Here is a 19,717-nt window from a genome sequence, read left to right on the forward strand (position 1 = left end):
AAACACTAGCTCAGCATCAAATGGAGCATTGCATCCAGTTTTGGGCACGTCATTTTAGGAAGGTAAGGAAGGCATGAGAAAAGGAGTGGAAAGGACTCCCTGGAATTAGGGATGAGGAAACTCAGTTACATGGATATGTCAGAGGAGTGAAGATTGAACATGCAAAATTGGTGCAAAGATAAGCTATTCAACCCCTAAATCTTGTTCCACCATTCAATAAGATCATGACTGATGTGTTTATTTTGAATTCTGTATTCTCGACTATCCCTGATAACCTTCGATTCTCAAGAAGCTATTTACATATGCCTTAAAAATATTCAATGATCCAACTCCGCAGTCTTCTTAGGTACAGAATTCTAAAGCCTCATCTCCCTCTGGGGGAAAAAACATTTCCCTCATCTCTGTCCTAAAAGGGTCACCCCCTATTTTAAAACAGGGTTCCTAATTCTGCACTAGCTCACAAAGGTAAACATCCTTTCCACATTCACTTTTCAAGACCATTCATGATCTTATATCTGTCAAACAAATCACCTCTCACTCTACTAAACTGTGGTGGAAAAATGTCTGTTCTCTCCAATCTTTCCTCATAGGACAGTCTGTGCATTTCAGCTGTTAATTTAATAAACCTCCAATGAACTTTCTCCAAGAGAATTTACATCCTTCCTAAATAAGGCGAACAAAACTACACACAGTAATCAAGATTTGGTCCCCTTATGTGGGGTATGATAGATTGGCATTGGAGGCAGCTCAAGAGAGGGTTCACTGGGTTGATCTGGGCATGGAAGGGTTTTCTTATGAGGAGAAGTTGCTTGGATTAGCCTGTACTCTTTGGAAAGGTGACCTTTTGAAACATAAGATTCTTATGTGGTTTGACACAGTAGCAGTGGAAAGATACTTCTGCTTGTGGGAAAGTCCAAGGTGTTACATAATCTTAGAGTAAGCGTTTGCACATTTGAGACTGAGATGAGGAGGAATTCAAGGTAGTGAATCCATGGAATTCTTTACCGCGGAGTGCTGACAAGGATGCGTCTTAGTTATGTTAAATGCTGTGACAGACCGATTTTAAGTCAGTAAGTGAATTGAGAGTTATGAAGAAAAGACAGGAAAGTGGCATTAAAGACTATCAGATCAGTCATGATCTCAGGGAATGGCAGACTAGACTCAATGGAACGAATGACCTACTTCTGCTCCTCTATCTCATGTTCTTATGTGGTCTTCACAACGCCCTGCATAACATTCTTACTTTTAGGTCCAATTCCTTTTACAGTAAAGGATAGCATTCCATCAGCATTCTGAACTACTTGCAGTACATGCACACTAATTTTATAAGGAACACACATGAGAACACTTAGAACCCTCTACACCTTAAACATTTTCCGTTCTCTCCTTTTTGATTCTTCCTACCAAATGAACAATTTCATATCATCCTACATTGATCAATGTGCAAGCTGTTTTACACTCACTGAACCTATCTATCATTATCTGCAACTTCATTGTTTCTTCTTCATAACATTACAGAGGTGTCAAAAGCAGGAAAGCAGATATTTATCTGAATGGTGATAGATTGGGAAAGGGAGAGGTGCAACGAGACCTGGATTTCTGCAGTTATACAGGGCCTTGAATACTGCAGTTATACAGGGCCTTGATGAAATCACACCTGGATCACTGGATGCATTTTTGGCCTCCTTATTTGAGGAAGCATGTTCTGGCTATGGAGAGAATGCAACAATATTCCCCAGACTGATTCCTGGGATGGCAGGACTGACAAATGAAGAGAGACTGGCTCAGTTAGAACACTATTTGCTGATGGTTAGAAGAATGAAAATAGTTCTCACAGAAACCTGCATGTTTCTAACAGGAATAGATAAACACAGGGAGGATGTTCCCAATGACCAAGTAATGCATAGCCAGGAATCACAGTCTAAGGAAGTAGAGTAGGCCATTTAGAACTGAGATGAGGAAAGTTCTTCACCCAGAGAGTGGAAAGTCTTTGGAATTCTCTACCACTGAAAGCGGTTGAGGTCAAAACATTAAATGTTTTCAAGAAAGAGCTAGAAATAGTCCCTAGGGATGAAGGGATCAAAGGATATGTGGAGAAAGTGGAAACAGTCGATGATCAACCATGACTGTATTGAATAGCAGAGCGGGCTCAAAGGGCCAAATGGCCTACTCCTCCTATTTCTATATTTCTAGACTTCCCTACTTATATTTGTGCCACCTGAAAATTTAGCTTCCAAGTTTTCACTCCCCTCATCTAAGACATTGATATAGATTAAAAAAAGCTGAAGCCTCAGCACAGTCCTCTGAGGGACACTGCTCATCATATTCTGCTAATCTGAAAACGATGCATTTATGTATACTCTTGTTTTCAGCCAGCCAGCCAATCTATTCAAACTAGTATGTAACTTGTTGCAGCACAACATCCTACATTGCACAATATCTTTCTTGTGGCTCCTTGTCAAATGCCTTCTTAAAATCCAAGTAGTGTGCAGTGGCTCCCCTTTATTCACAGCATGTTGCTCCTTCAATGAACTCGTACTAATAAATCGATTAAGCACAATTTACCTTTCACAAAACCATATGCACACTAATTCTTGCCTTGAGATTTTCTATGTGCCTAGCTACAATCTCCTTCATGGTTGTGATAGCTTCCGCATAAGAGGTGCCAAACTAACGAGACAGTAGCTTCCTGTTTTCTGCTTCCCTTCCTTCTTGAATAAAGGAGTTATTTTACTTTTCAAATTCTGTATAATTTTACTATTAAAAAGAGATTTGATAGCAGCATTAAAACACATGAAGTTTCCAGCAGAGCAGATAGACAGCAGAGTAGATAGGAAGAAACTGTTCCTGTTGGTAGAAGGATCAAAACCGATAGAATCCATTTTAAGGAATTCGGTAAAAGAAGTTCTGAGGAAGAGTCATACTGGCTCTCTGAGGAAGGGTCTAGGCCCGAAACGTCAGCTTTTGTGCTCCTGAGATGCTGCTGGGCCTGCTGTGTTCCTCCAGCCTCACATTTTATTATCTTGGATTCTCCAGCATCTGCAGTTCCCATTATCACTGGTCTTGAAACGTTGACTTTGTTTTTGTCTCCACAGATTCTGCCAGAGTTCATGAGTTTCTCCAGCATTTTGTGTGTTTGGTTAAAGAAGTAATGGCAATGTGAGGAAAAATCTTTTGATACAGCAAGTAGTTAGAATCTGGAATGCATGCTGCCCCACCAAAATAAATAATTTTTTCCCAAGAATGATACATTCTAGTTTATTTTAAGGACATCTATGCATCAGGTATTTTGAATTTTTAAATGAAGAAGCAAAGCAGTATTTTTAATTTTAATAGGTTGCATTGCACAGTCACAGCCGTTGAACATTCCCATGGTGGACAATGGGAAACCTGTGGATGTGGTGTAGCTGGATTTCCAGAAGGCATTTGACACGGTGCCACACCAAAGGCCGCTACTTAAGATAAACTTGCACAGTATTACAGGTAATGTATTGGCGTGGATAGAGGATTAGTTGACCAGTAGAAAGCAAAGAGTAGGGGTAAATGGGTGTTTTTCTGCTTGGCGGTCAGTGGCTAGTGGTGTGCCTCAGGGATCAGTGTTGGGACCACAATTGTTTATAATTTACATAGATGATTTGGAGCTGGGGACTAAGTGTGGTGTGTCAAAATTTGCAGATGTCACTAAGGTGAGTGGTAGAGCAAAGTGTGCAGAAGACACTGAAAGTCCACGGAGGGATATAGATGGTCTAAGTGAGTGGGTAAAAGTCTGGCAGGTGGAGTACAATGTTGATAAGTGTGTAGTCATCCATTTTGGTAGGAATAACAGCAAAATGGACTATGTTTTAAATGGTAAAAAAAATTGCAGCATGCTGCTGTGCAAAGGGACTTGGGTGTCCTTGTGCATGAATCGCTGAAGGTGGGATTGCAGGTGCAGCAGGTAATTAAAAAGGCAAATGAAATTTTGTCTGCCATTGCTAGAGGGATGGAGTTTAAAAAGAGGGAGGCCATGCTGCAACTCTGTAGGGTCCTGGTGAGGCCACACCTGGAGTAGTGTGTGCAATTTTGGTCTCCTTACTTGAAAAGAGCTATACTAGCACTGGAGGGGGTGCAGAGGAGATTCACTCAGTTGATTCAAGAGTTGAGAGGGTTAGATTATGAGGAGAGACTGAGCAGACTGGGATTACACTCACTGGAATTCAGAAGCATGAGGGGAGATCTTATCGAAACATATAAGATTAAGAAGGGAATAGATAAGGTGGAGGCAGGGAGGTTGCTTCCGCTAGTAGGTGAAACTAGGACTGGAGGGCATCACCTCAAAATAAAGGGAAGCAGATGTAGGACTGAGGTCAGGAGGAACTTCTTCACCCAAAGGGTTGTGAATCTGTGGAATTCTCTGCCCAATGAAGTGGTTGAAGCTCCCTCGCTAAATTTTTAAGGCAAGGCTTGATACATTTTTGAACAGTAAAGGAATTAAGGGTTATGGTGAGTGGGCAGGCTGAGTCTCAAAAAGATCTTATTAAATGGTGGGACAGGCTTGAGGGGCCAGATGGCCTACTCCTGCTCCTAGTTCTTATGTTCTTATTATGTCATAATGATGGAGAAAAGGACATTGACGAAGTATCTGAAGATGACTGGCTGAGGATATCATTTTGAGAAAAACTGCAGCAGTGTTCTGAGCTGAAATGGTTGACCTCCAGTGATTGCAACCAACTTCTTTTACGCCAGATCTAATTCCACCTACTGGAGAGCGCTTTGCCAAACCTACCGAAATCAGTGATGTTTGGACGTAGCTTGATTAGACTATAATTAGTTGAATTGGATTTGCGGTGATATTTGTAGACAAGTCAAATTGTAAGCAGATTTCTTCCTAAAATTACCGTTACAACCTAAATTTGTTAGTCTTTCAACAATGATTTCTGTGTGATTCAAGGCAGTAATTATACACAACATATATCATTTAATATGATTTGATTGACAACATTGGAATATGACTATCTTCAGATTACATTAAATAACAAGACAGAAGCTACAAACATGACTCTACATATCTAATGTGTTCAGCTTTCATAAGCTGCCTTCTTGATTTTCCTCCTTTCTTTTAAACCCTAATGAAACTACTCTGACTTTGTTTTCATTTTTTTCTACTTTCATCTTACATAGCCTCTAACTTAGAATGTTTCAGAAACCAAATTAACATATATATTAAATACATGTTCTGTAGCTTCAAGGGGCCCCTTGATCACAGTCTCTGGATTTGTAGTCTAATTTGACTCTCTGTTTCCTTCATTGATTGTTTTTTAAGGATGTGTCAATGTAACATTCACATTGATAACATGTCGAAGATTAATTTGTCTTATGTTGCATGTTATAGGAGATAATCATTATGAATTGTACAGAAAAGTGTCAGCCTTTTCTGCCATAGTTGTTCTTGAGGGCCACAGATTTTCAATAGATTGCTGTAGGCCTATGTGCAAGGTACTGTAGCAGTTTGCTATTGCCTTCTGCAGAATGATTGATTGATCAGGAGACTTTCCAACTCTTTCTGTCTAGCATCAGGCATATTGGGAGAACTTACATGGTGACAATCAGTGATAATGAGAACTGCAGATGCTGGAGAATCCAAGATAACAAAGTGTGAAGCTGGATGAACACAGCAGGCCAAGCAGCATCTCAGGAGCACAAAAGCTGACGGTTCGGGCCTAGGCCCTTCATCAGAGAGGTGACAATCAACTGGCTTAGCAAATTTGTGAATGCACGTTCCATGGCCAACAAGTCTTGGTGTGGAAGTCGAACCTGGAGGTTCGGGCAGAAAGGTAGGGAAAGTACCATAAGCCCAAACAGAGAGTAGAGTATAATATTACCAAAAAGTTCATAGATTTAAGATTCTATAACTACTAATTGTCAACTTCCTTACACTTAACTGGACATACCTACATTTTGCATACCTAATGTTGATTTGATATTAATCTTAAGGCGTACTTTCACACCTTATTTGACATAGCCACAGCATTCCCTTTCTGAGATAACTTTAGATCATCCCAGAAATATTTGATTGAAGAAAACTAATATAAACATGGTTGAACAATTTAAAATGAATTAACTTAGTTTCTGTCTCCACAGAATTTGCCAAATCTGCTGAGTTTCTCCGGCATTTTCTTCAGATCTCAAGCAAATTGCTTTTAGTGATTTAGTACAACTCTTGAATTTACCAAACACCAGAGCAATTGCAGCAAGTTAGACTTCAAAACATAAAATGAATGTACTAACTGTAGTGCAGAGAGTACAGTTTTAATCCTTACCTCAACCAGACAAAAATCTATTTTACATTTAATTAATCCAGGTGGGACACTGGATTATAGAAAATGTGTTTGAAATAAAAGAGAAATCTTTACTGGATTATCTGATTTCAGATTTAAAATAAAAATACATTTCCCCTCTCACAGAGCCCCACAAACCATTTTTCAGATGGTTTCCTCTGAAAATGCTGACTCATGCTGAGCTACAGTTGAACCAGAATCGTTGCTGAAACTGACACATCTTTTATTCATTCATGGGATGTGGGCATTGTTGGCAAGGCTATTGCTTATTGCCCAACCGTACTTGTCCTTGAGAAAGTAGTACTGAACTTCCTTCTTGAACCACAGCAGTCGCAGCTATGCATTCACAATGCTGCTGAGGACGTTGTTAAACTAAAACAATTCAGAGAAGATTTACAAGGATGTTTCTGGGTTTGGAGGTCTTGAGCTATAGGAGGAGGTTAACTAGGCTGTGGCTATTTTCCCTGAACTGTCGGAGGCTGAGGGGTGACCTTATAGAGGTTTATAAAATATTGAGGGGTATGGATAGAGTGAATAGCTGAAGTCATTTTTCCCAGGGTAGGGAGTCCAAAATTAGAGGGCAAAGTGAGAGGGGAAAGATTTACAAGGGACCTAAGGGACAGCATTTTCTTGCAGGTGGTGACGTGTGAATGGAATGAGCTGCCAATGGAGGTGGTTACAATTACAGCATTTAAAAGGCATCTGAACGGTAGAATGAGAATTAGAATTAGCTTTATTGTCACTGCTGAGAATCCTGCCTTTAATCCTACATTCAGCATTTAAGTTCGACCTTCCAAAATGCATCACCTCGCATTTATCCAGGTTGAACTCCATCTGCCATTTCTCAGCCCAGCTCTGCATTCTGTCAATGTCTCGCTGAAGCCTGCAATAGCCCTCGATACTATCAACGGCACCTCCAACCTTTGTGTCATCAGCAAACATACTAACCCACCCCTCAACCTCCTCATCCAAGTCATTTAGAAAAACTACAAAGAGCAGAGGCCCAAGAACAGAGCCCTGCGGGACACCACTCAGCACTGACCTCCAGGCAGAATACTTAACATCTACAACCACTCCCTGCCAATTCTGAATCCAGACAGCCAAATCACCCTGTATCCGATACGTCCTGACTTTATGAATGAACCTGCCGTGGGGAACCTTATCAAATGCCTTGCTGAAGTCCATGTACACCACATCTACTGCTCGACCCTCGTCAACCTGTCTCGTGACTTCCTCAAAGAACTCAAGATTTGTAAGGCATGACCTTCCCCTCTCAAAGCCATGCTGACTCTCTTTAATCACGCTATTCTTTTCCAAATAGTCATAAATGCTATCCCTCAGAAATCTTTCCAAAACCTTGCTGACCACAGACGTAAGACTGACTGGTCTGTAATTTCCAGGGATTTCCCTATTCCCTTTCTTGAAAAGACGATCAACGTTTGCCTCCCTCCAATCTTCCGGTATGACTCCCGTGGAGAGTGTGGAAGCAAAGATCTTCACCAATGGCTTAGCAACCTCCTTTCTCGCTTCCTGGAGCAACCTAGGATAAATCTGGTCTCGCCCTGGGGACTTATCAATCTTAATGTTTGCCAAAATTTCCAGCACATCAACTTCCTCAATCTCAATCTGTTCAAGCCTGTTTTCCTGCTCCTCAAAGTTTTAATTCACAACACGGTCCCTTTCCTCAGTGAAAACCGAAGCAAAAAACTCATTTAGGGCTTTCCCTATCTGCTCAGACTCCACGCACAAGTTCCCTACGCTATCCCTGATCGGCCCTACCTTCTCCCTGATCATTCTCTTATTCCGCACGTATTACTAAAATGCCTTTGGGTTCTCCCTAATCCTTCCTGCCAAGCATTTATTGTGCCCTCTCCTGGCCCTCCTCACTCCACTTTTGAGCTCCTTCTGAGCTAGCCTGTAATCCTCTAAAGCTGTGCTAGACCCTTGCTTCCTCCACCTTACGTACGCTGCCTTTTTCTTTTTGACAAGAAGCACCTCCATTCCCGTCATCCAAAGCTCCTTAATCTTACCTCTTCTTACCTGCCTCAGAGAAACAAATTTATGCATCACTCGCAACAACTGCTCCTTAAACAGCCTCTACATGTCTGCTGTGCCCTTTCTGTGGAACAATTGCTCCCAATCTGTACTTCCCAACTCCTGCCTGATAGCATCATAGTTTCCTTTTCCCCAGTTAAATATCTTCCCCTGGTAACTGCTCCTTTCCTTTTCCATGGCTATGGTAAATGTGAGGCTGTTGTGGTCACTGTCGCCAAAGTGTTCTCCCACCACAAGATCTGGCACCTGTCCCAGCTCATTGCCGAGCACCAAATCCAAAATGGCCTCTCTCCTCGTCGGCCTGTCCACATACTGATGAGTTGATTATTTGCAACTTACTGTGCTATTGTAGATACAAAGGTACCTACTTACAGCTTCTTTTGTTACAATATTAGTTCCAGTATAATACAATGCAATATCCTTTTAATGTCACGTGTGCCCTATTGTAGGAGCACAGTGCAAAACCTTTACAATGTCTGCCCTCTTATGGCAACATTGTAGGTACATGTATTTAAGTACAATTCTTGGATACAGCAGAGGGATAAAAGTAGTTGCTTAATTACATAGTTGAAAATAAGTTAAAAATAGGAATATATTAAGGGGTTAAGATTACAGTGTTCTAAGGATTGTCCCCTCACAGTCGTCTCTGGCCAGGACTTGCAGCCTGCACACTGCTCTGGGGGCTGCTTTGTATGTGCTGCCCCTGGGCTCACTGCACGCAGTGTTCTGGGGCTTACACAATTATAGTATTATGTTAACAAAGTGTGAAGCTGGATGAACACAGCAGGCCAAGCAGCATCTCAGGAGCACATGTTTATTCTTTTTGGAACTATACGTGTAATTTTATGGAAGAACCACTAGATGGTGACAAGGAGCTACAAAGTGAACTGGCTTTTCTCCAAAACCGATGCAAAATATGGCAGACACTGGAAATCTGAAACAAGAGCAGAATATCTTGAACACACTATCACGCATCGTTTGTGAAGAAACAAAATTAATTCAGCTAAAATGTCAGGTTTTTGAGCATTCGTCACAACTCCTGAAAATAGAATCGGGTCTAACCTGATCAAAGAAGAATAAGCCTCTAAGGAGAAATGTCTAATTTTATTTGAACATAGTACAGTACAGACCCTTTGGCCCATATGTGTTGACCAAATACTGAACTACAGGAGCAACCATCCCAACATCCACAAATGAAGCTGCATTAGAACATTATTCCAACGAGCCACCACACACTGGAGCACAGAGGAACAACCAACAGCAGAAGAAAATCACCTAAACAGCGTATTCAAAAAGAATGGGTACCCAATGAACACAGTCTGCCGATTTCTCAGCAACAAACCCAAACAAACAGACAAAACAGGCCAAGAAACCATAACCACTCTCCGCTACATCAAAAACATTTCCAAAATGACTGCCAGACTACTCGGACCTCTTGGCATCAGGGTAGCCCACAAACCCACCAACACACTAAAACAGCAGCTAATGACCTGAAAAGACCCTATACAGACAACAAGCCAAACCAACATCATCTACAAAATACCTTGCAAGAACTGAGACAAACACTACATTGGACAAACAGGCAGAAAGCTAGCCACCAGGATACATGAACATCAACTAGCCACAAAACGACAGGACCCACTATCACTCATATCCTTACATACAGATGGGGAAGGACACCACTTTGATTGGGACAACACATCCATCCTAGGACAAGCCAAACAGAGACACGCACGAGAATTCCTAGAAGCATGGCATTCCAATCGGAACTCCATCAACAAACACATTGATTTGGAGCCAATCTACCATCCCCTGAGAAAAAGAACAGGAAATGACATCACCAACCCGAGGAAACCTAAACAGATAAATAGAAAGCGGGACATAACACCAGCGCTTCACTGGAGGCTCACTGATGATGTTACCTAGAATGGTGACAAAACGTCTGAAACTTACCTTCCAGCTCAGCGAGCAAACTCACATCCAGAACCTCAACCTGAGCTACAAATCTTCTCAAAATTGTGTACAGTGCGTTATTGTCACTGGTTCAGCTGGAAAGCTTTAATGCTTAGCAACTTTAAATTTACTGTATGCAGTATAGAGTTATGCAACAAAAACTATTTAGCTTCCAATCACCATGATGGAATTTAGGATAAGAGTAAGAGTTGAACTACTAGGATATTACATCAACAGAAAAAAAAAGTAAGCTTCTGGTAACCATAAAAATTAATCCTGAAATGTAGATAATCAGACACATCTTAATGGTCATATGACACCAAGCCTTTGGTATGTGAAAAATTGATAATGTAAGTCGTATTTACAAACCATATGAAACAATTTCTTTGATCTTTTCAAGAACAAATCAAAAATGAACTCCAAATTTTACACTGCGTACAAAATTCTATTCGTAGAATATACATCAATGTATAATCGGACAATTCATCCTATTTTCAATACATTTTCATGGTTTAGTTTAAGTATTCTGTTTGCTTTTGACATGGTTCAGCATAATCTTCCAGTATAGGTTGCAACCTATTTACTTTTTTACAATTTGAGTTTATACGGTTTATATTTTTAACATTTCCTTCAACAGGAAAAATAATTTAAGCATGTTTATCCTTCCACTTAGTAAGCTTATGTACATTGTGTGACAAGAAATATCTACTGACAAACTAACTAACTTTATGGTACACCATAATGTTCCAATCAACCTTCTGCTATTGACCAAATCAAAGATGTGAAAGAAGACCTTTAAAGCACAACTTTGAGTTTTAAAAAAACAAGTCATTTAAAAGAAATGTGAACTTTAACATGCCCTGCCAATATGTTACAGCATCCAAAAGTGACTGTCACTCTCTCCTGTGACATTTGCTTCATGTTTAAAATCACTTTATCTTTGATCTTGTTTCTCCTATACTTCCAATCTGCAGCCCTATGAAAGCTCAAATTTGAAATACTTCAAATTTTATTCTAGATTTTATTCACTACCATTTATTTGCACAAAGGAATTTTACCAAAGACTTAGAAGCCTCAATAAAATAAAAAGACGGTCAAGGAAGTTCAAAATTGGTAAAAGGAACATTGAAGGTTGGGATATTGATGTAGGCAGTTTATATTTTCTGTTCCCCACCATGTATACTTACTTTTCTGAACTGGAATGTTTAGTTTATTAGACCAGCTAAGAAAGAATCTCACTCAATAGCATCTGTAGGGTTAGCTTGATAATTGACTGAGGACATGCATTTATAACCAGCAACACAAATATCAACTACAAGAACACTGGGATCTCAGATCAAAATCAATATACAGGAGATAATAGGAACTGCAGATGCTGGAGAAGAGCATCATATGGAGCTGGAGATGCTGGAGAATCTGAGATAACAAGGTGTGGAGCTGGATGAACACAGCAGGCTAAGCAGCATCAGAGGAGCAGGAAAGCTGACATTTCAGTCCTAGAACCTTTATCAGAAATGGGGAAGGGGGAAGAGGATTCTGAAATAAATAGGGAGAGGGGGAGGCGAATTGAAGATGCATAGAGGAGAAGATAGGTGTAGAGGAGACAGACAAGTTAAAGAGATAGGGATGGAGCCAGTAACGGTGAGAATGCAGGTGGGGAGGTAAGGAGGCGATACGTCAGTCCAGAGAGGACGGACACATCAGGACAAGGGGGTGGGATGAGGTTAGTAGGTAGGAAATGGGGATGCGACTTGAGGTGGGAGGAGAGGATAGGTGGGAGGAAGGATGGGTTAGGGAGGCGAGGACGAGTTGGGCTGGTTTTGGGATGTGGTGGGGTGGGGGGGAGGGGAAGAGGAGATTTTGAAGCTGGTGAAGTCCACATTGATACCATTGGGCTGCAGGGTTCCCAAGCAGAATATGAGTTGCTGTTCCTGCAACCTTCTGTTGGCTTCGTTGTGGCACTGCAGGAGGCCCAGGATGGACATGTCGTCTGAGGAATGGGAGGGGGAGTTGAAATGGTTTGCGACGAGGGGGTACAGCTGTTTATTGCAAACCGAGCGTAGGTGTTCTGCAAAGTGGTCCCCAAGCCTCCGCTTGGTTTCCCCAACATAGAGGACGCCACAACAGGTATAGTGGATGCAGTATACCACATTAGCAGATGTGCAAATGAATCTCTGCTTGATGTGGAAAGTCTTCTTGGTGCCTGGGATGGGGGTGAGGGAGGTGGTATGGGGACAGGTGTAGTACTTCCTGCGGGGGCAGGGAAAAGTACCGGGTATGGTGTGGCTGGAGGGGAGCGTCGAGCGGACGAGGGAGTCATGGAGACGGTGGTCCCTCCGGACTGCAGATCATGGTGGGGAGGGAAAAGTGTCTTTAGTGGTAGGGTTGAATTGCAAATGGTGGAAGTGTCGGAGGATGATGCATTAGATCCGGAGGTTGGCAGGATGGTATGTGAGGACGAGGGGGATTCTCTTTTGGTTGTTATTGCGGGGACGGGGTGTGAGGGATGAGTTGCAGGAAATGCAGGAGACACAGTCGAGGGCGTTCTCGACCACTGTGTGGGGTGGGGGGGTGGGTTGGGGGAGTTGCGGTCCTTGAAAATCGAGGACGTCTGAGATATACAGGAGTGGAATGCCTCATCCTGCGAGCAGATGTGGCAGAGGTGAAGGAATTGGGAACAGGGGATGGCATTTTTGCAGGAAGGTGGGTGGGAAGAGGTGTATTCTAGGTAGCTGTGGGAGTCGGTGGGCTTGAAACGGATATCGGTTTCTTGGTGGTTGCCTGAGATGGAGACAGAGGTGTCCAGGAAGGTGAGGTAAGTGTGAGAGATAGTCCAGGTGAACTTGAGGTTGGGGTGGAAGGCGTTGGTGAAGTGGATGAACTGTTCGAGCTCCTCATGGGAGCATGAGGCAGCGCCGATACAGTCATCAATGTACCAGAGGAAGAGGTGGGGTTTAGGGCCAGTGTAGGTGCGGGAGAGGGATTGTTTCATGTAACCTACAAAGAGGCAAGCATAGCTTGGGCCCTTGCAGGTGCCCATGGCCACCCCCCTTGACTGTAGGAAGTGGGAGGAATTGAAAGAGAAGTTGTTGAGGGTGAGGATGAGTTTAGCTGAGCAGATGAGGGTGTCAGTGGAAGGGGACTGGTCAGGCCTGCGGGACAGGAAGAAGAGGAGGGCCTTTAAGCCATCAGCATGGGGAATACAGATGTATAGGGACTGGACATCCATGGTAAAAATTCAGAACCCTCTTCCCCTCCCCCAATATATGGCAGCACTTTTTTAAATAAAAGGATAACCTAATTTTAAAAAGGCCACATATAGTAAGTTTTGATTGCTTGTACAAGATTAGTTGCAGAGTTTATTGTAAATGTCGTATTTTTGTTTGTTGTTCAACTCATTTCAGGCATGTTGTTCATGTGTTCTTTGCTCTATTGCAAAGGTTCAGTTAATTCTACACCAGTTAGCTCAGAAATAACATCAACTCATTTCATAATAATGTAGAATGCAAAAAATAAATGTAACTATAGTCCCAGAGGACCATAGGACAGTTCACTCATTAAAGAGATGAGACTGATGCTGAATTTAACCTGAGGGTCAGCATGGCTCAGGGATGAGGTTGAGAAGCTTGGACCTTCCTGGTGACCTCAGCTAGTGCAGGAATGGAACTCACATCATTGGTGGCATTATTCTTGCTTCACAAACTAGCTATCCAGTCAACACCGACAAAGTTGAAACAGATCATTAACAAATACACCGTAATCCATATCTCAAATGCAACTTTTTAAATTTTAGCATTGTTCAGTTGGTGGCCTACCACATCTATGAACAATACAATCCAGTAGTCATTTTCCAAAACATGTATATTTTCTACAATGCTGTGCAAATCCATAATGGAATAGTCTAGCTGCTTAAACTTGGACAAGAAAATTACAGGATGGTTATGGGACCACCAGATGAAACAAGATATTATGTTCTTGAATTTATTTTCTCTTGGATGCTAGATGTTTAAAAAAAAACACAAAACATACTTTACATTTAAGGCACTGTTTTTTCCTCAAGACAGTTGTAGCTTTATTAGAGTACATAAATAAATTCAACAGCAATAATATTAATTGAATTGCACATTAATTAAGGTTTTTAAAATGCATTTTAGGATGAGAACTTTACATCTTCAATATTGAGTCTGTCCTGCTCTGAAACAGGACAACCCAAGTACAAATTTGTTTTCTGATTATTCATTTGCGTCTCAGCTTAATGTGGTGCAATCTTGCCAGATCAGTGGAGAAATGGTTGAGTCAGTTTGAAACAACTATATCAAATGAACACACGAAACAAAATGATATAAATCAGGAAACAAAAATCTGGAATCAGTCCTTCTACATTCACATTTGTGCGAACTTGAACACAGAACTTGACAGGGAGTGTGATAGAGTTATTTGAACTTTCGAGATAAAAAAGTGTCAAGTTGCAAATAAATTCAGTCAGAACCTATCCAATGGCCCAATCCTCAGCATTTGCTCTTAAAAAGAAGCAAATTATAAGTTCCCTTGTATGTCAATATATTCACAAGTACTATTTTGAGTGAACTTCTTTCTTTATCCTTTAGGAACACGGTTACATAGGAATAAGTAAATGCAAAGGTAAAGACGCCCAGAACAATATTTTGAGGTATATTTTCAAAGAAAGAAGGAACAAAGTTCAAATTAGTGGTGGGCAAATTTAGAACTACTATCAATTGTTCAAGTGCATGGAAAACTCTCAAGATGAATACTGTTGTCATTTGACATGTTTGCAGTTATGATGAGGGACAGTAATTTTTTTCTTTCTTGACAGTGCAGCTAAGTTTGGCAGACTGGCCTTGAACATCTGCAGGGCCCAAGGATACAAAGTGACGTAATTGGAGGTTTTAAGCACTGATGTCACATGTGCTGTAGCTGCAGGTGTATTCCTTAATAGGTAAATTCTTACACACAAGAGCAGACTGGAGGCAAGGATCTTTGCCAAGGCATTGTATATTATGGTGTAACAGAGGCAGATGTAATAATTTATCAAACTATCTTTGATAGATTTATGTACTGATGGGAAATACCCACAAAGGGACTAGAAACCAAGCTGAGCCTTTAGACCCAGTTGCTTAAAAAAAACCAAGAACAATTAAATATATGAACTCTGATGGAGTCAACAGTTGGACAACATTAGTATTAGTACAACAACTTCACAATATAACATTTGCTGTATTGCAATCTTGGATACATTATTGACTACTTCCACATTGAAACAAAATCTCTTAATAAAAACCCTCTGATTCTGGCCATAACATGTTCCCTTTGAGACATTATCAGGGAAAGAGATCATGTCAGTATTACCATCAAAATTTTCTCCTTTGCCATTTTCTAATTTGAATAATTGCAGACAGTAAAAGATTTGTTTTACAAATATAAAATCATTCATTTCCACCATTTCTAACATATATTTAACCTGTTCATTTGTTGGAGATTTAAATTTCATTTTGCAAATTTCTCTTTCATACCCAATCATTTCTCTCATTATGAATTTGGAGTGTGAGAAACAAATTGAGTTCCCAAAGACACTGGGAATTTCTCAGCATCTTAAAGCACCATTTTAATCACAAAAATGCCAATTATTATTGATCAAGACAATGAAATTAACATTGCATCTATACTTTAAATATTGATTTAAACCTTAAATTACCAGAACTGATTTGTAAGATTATAAATAAATTTGCGAATTTAATTTTTTTTCCTTCTACTAGAAAAATAATTTACTTATGCTTTAATATTAGTTACATATTTCCATTTGATCTTGTAGAATCAGCAATTGTCACAATATTAGGATCTAAAAAATCTGTTATTGTCTATAGAGAAGGCAAAAATACTGAATATCTCTCGAATTTTGGGACAGGAATATATACTATCTGCTGAAGCTCATCATTAAGAGGAAGGCTACTATCAACATTTCTGCAATGGTAACTCAGTGGATGAATTCACCATCCAGTAATTTATTAAGTTAGAGTAATCAGTCAGATCTTGGATTTAGTCTTGATTTTTAATGAATTCAGTCATGTTCTTTAGAGTTGTATAGAAATGATCCAAGCACTTCTGACTGAAAGTCTGTAAGAATTGTTTCTTGTGAACATGATCCAATCATCTTGGCTGTGAAAGGTCGAAATAGATGTTACGCACTGGTAACAGTGGGGTAAACAGGGCCTGGTCTTCAGACATAATGTTTAGATTTGTAACTTGGAATAATTATATTGGGGAGGTACCAAAGACATGCCAGTTCTATATCCCAGTACAAACTCAGCACTTTTGGAAAAGGAAATACAGGAAACAATCTGTTCACTCTTCAAATGAAAGGATAACTTAAAACTAGTTTAACAGAATGACTTGAACAGATTAACAATGCAGCTGGCATGAAATTCATGCAGATCAAAATTTGATTTTCTAAAACTTTTGCTTTCAATGACATTTCACACATCATTTTATATACAAAACTGGAGTGACTAATCATGTAGCAGGGAGGCACAGCTTATAATAACATTTAACGACAGGACTTTCAACATCACACTCTCAATGATTAGCTGATATAGTTCATTCCTTTATGAAGAAATGTTTATGCTTTTAATTTTTCTAAAAAACTGAAAATAAAGTACCTCAGTGTGATATTTCAGACACCCAATGTTGCATCAGTATACAACAGCAGCACTAAGTATATTCAAAACTAATTCAAAAGTACAATAAAAACAAATTATTTCCTTAAGTGACAAGTATACTTCCAAACTTTGGATTTCTCTCTGGAATTAAGCTGCCATTTCTACTTGGTTTCAAAAGTGATTCATGAAGAAGCTGAGAAGGGGGAGATCAACTAATCCAATTCCATGAAAATCAATTAAGGGAAAGATTGGAGAGCTAACTCTCTTTCTGTAAAAAACCACCAACACAAATGGGCTGGTTCATTTAAAAATTAAAAAAAAAAATTTCCAGGCATGAATAAGAAAACCTTATCTTAAAAAAAATGGCAGGGATAGAGAATGGGGTGCTGCTGTTGGTGTTGGGCAGAAGGACAAAGCTGTATTTAGTACCAAATGTTTCCAGCGTTGTTTTAAACATAAATGACAGAGTTGAACAGCTTAGTGTAAGGTACAACAAAAAAATGCTAATCAGCATTTTTTAAATAGTTCAGTAAAGTTTCTCTTCCGTAACAGTTTGTGACATAGATTCATCCAGCATTTTGTATCTCCTTCAATCTCAATATTAAGGCGCCATTTACGATCACAGCAAAAGTGTAAGCTTGCCAGAAAAACAAACCTCACTACCCAGTTGCAGTTCTCCATCACATCATATGTTTGCCATGTTTGGTTAATTACATCAAGTACCCGTTTATCAGATTCAGCCATTACTACAGAATCCGGGATATTGAGGTCACTTTGGCTTGTCCTACATATTGCATTGCCCTTTAATAAGCAGGAGGAGGACTTGGAAATTTGGAATAGTTAGTCATCAGCCCGAAGGATGGATTTGGTCTTTACTAGATCGGAAGGGGTGCCACAGCCACCATTGCAAAATGATGAAAGTGGCTAAACATGCTTCACACAACTGAAGATGTTAGGAATTTAGTCCAATCACTCAAAACATCCTGCTCTCAAATGGTGCAAGGCTTCCCAGTTGCGTTCTAGATGGAGACTGAGTTTTGTGTGACAGCAAGAAAAATGGATATGCAGCATGACCATCAGAATTCTTGTTGGCTAATCATGGAGGGTAAGGATTTGTGATTTACGCATGCCAAACAATCATGAAACTGTAATTTAAAACATATTTTTCCCTCCTGGATGCAGGAGGAGAGATTAGGAGCCTGAAAAGAAAAGATAAATTACAATTATACAGTGTAGTAAGTATATTATTTTATAATAAAACATATATCTGTCACATCCTCTGCACTTCCATGGTAGTCCTATATTTGTGAGATGTAGAGGTTGAGAAGACACTAATTGGGAGAACAGATCTTGCAATCTGCTGCAAACAGTCAGGCTATGCTCAAACTGCATCATCCTCATCTCTTCCCAAAAGGAGATTGTTTTTGTCTGGATCATGTAAAGGAATGTTGGTGACAGATCGCCTTTCAGACCTGAGAGAGTTAATGGAGGCTCGACTGTAGTGAACTATTCGGTCCAATAGGCTTAGCTTTGGTGAATCCCGCCTCATTTCACCCATACCAATATGCACACTGATGTCAGACAGAGATTTCTGTTTCATGTGATTCCGAGCTCGGTTCTCCAACCTGGCAGGATCAGGTTTCTTGTAACTGAAGCAACAAAAAACAAAGGGGATACACTACTATAAAAATGGGACATATCACAAGTCAAACTGTCCAAGAAAAAGATATTAGTAATATTGCAAAAACATTCAGCTTCTGAAGGTATCAAAATTTCTGCTGACCTTTCCCCTATATAGCTCCCTACTGCACACTGATACAGTCCCATGAGCTGCCATTCAACTTATCACGATTTGCTGACATCCTGATGCTGCCCATATTTAACACGACTGACTCATGGTTAGGAGTTACTTAATTTCTGTCCTCTCCAAAATCAGAACGCCCTTAGGTCTATTATCTACTGGAATACTAGATTCAAGAAGGAATACTTACAGTTTTAATAATAGAGAAGAAAGTACCACAGAAACAGATGATGCTGCCATTGCAGCAGATCCCATCCACGGTTGTAATATCAGTCCCACAGGCAAGAAAACCCCTGAAAAGAAAAGAATTAATCATTCTGAGAGAGAGGGGTATGTATTCAGTGATTTTCACATTTATCCTGAAATGTATTACTCATTATTTAAAATTAATAAGTTATCTTTCCATACAAATAAAATTGTTCAATATCATAGCTATTTGTGTAGTACATCATATGTTGGAATACAAAGAGTAATTTTCAGATTTCAAATGCATTTGCAGTTGTGGCTCACACTTATTGATTCTCAAAGAACATTCAGAAAATAATACTTAAAGTAAGAGTTATTCAGAAGCATTTTCGTACTGGTGTTCAAATTGTAAACAGTTTATGTCAAACAGACCCAAAACATGCCAATGACATGGAATTTCTTTCTGGAGGACAGTGGGAGAAGGTGGTAGAATGGTAAAAAAATGAAATTTGGACACAGCTAATTTCTTAAAGAGCGAACTTAATGGAGTTGTAGCTAAGTTGATTAGTGATGAGTGAAGCTTATTTATTGCAAATGAATTTTATTAAAGAAGGTAATACAATTCAGAAGAACAAATCACAGGCACATATACTCTGTGATTAGATAATGCTGACCACTACCAGCACCCCTACCCCAACAAAGATGATGTTGAGACAGTGGTGTTAATTGAC

The 19,717-nt window shown here is 40.0% G+C and overlaps 1 protein-coding gene across 5 annotated transcripts in view; it reads right to left on the minus strand.

Moving 5' to 3' along the window:
• Window positions 1-14,354: 14,354 nt before the first annotated feature.
• atp7a (ATPase copper transporting alpha) overlaps window positions 14,355-19,717 on the minus strand; it is an 80,724-nt gene continuing 75,361 nt past the window's right edge. For all 5 annotated transcript variants that reach the window (XM_048544141.2, XM_048544143.2, XM_048544140.2 and 2 more), the window contains 2 exons: window positions 18,991-19,093; window positions 14,355-18,648 (listed from right to left, as the gene is read on the minus strand). In XM_048544141.2, the coding sequence (XP_048400098.1) occupies window positions 18,381-18,648; window positions 18,991-19,093 (371 nt within the window). In that variant the 3' untranslated portion in view covers window positions 14,355-18,380. The remainder of the gene's footprint in view (window positions 18,649-18,990; window positions 19,094-19,717) is intronic.

Source organism: Stegostoma tigrinum, chromosome 15, assembly GCF_030684315.1.
Source record: "Stegostoma tigrinum isolate sSteTig4 chromosome 15, sSteTig4.hap1, whole genome shotgun sequence".
NCBI lineage: Eukaryota > Metazoa > Chordata > Chondrichthyes > Orectolobiformes > Stegostomatidae > Stegostoma > Stegostoma tigrinum.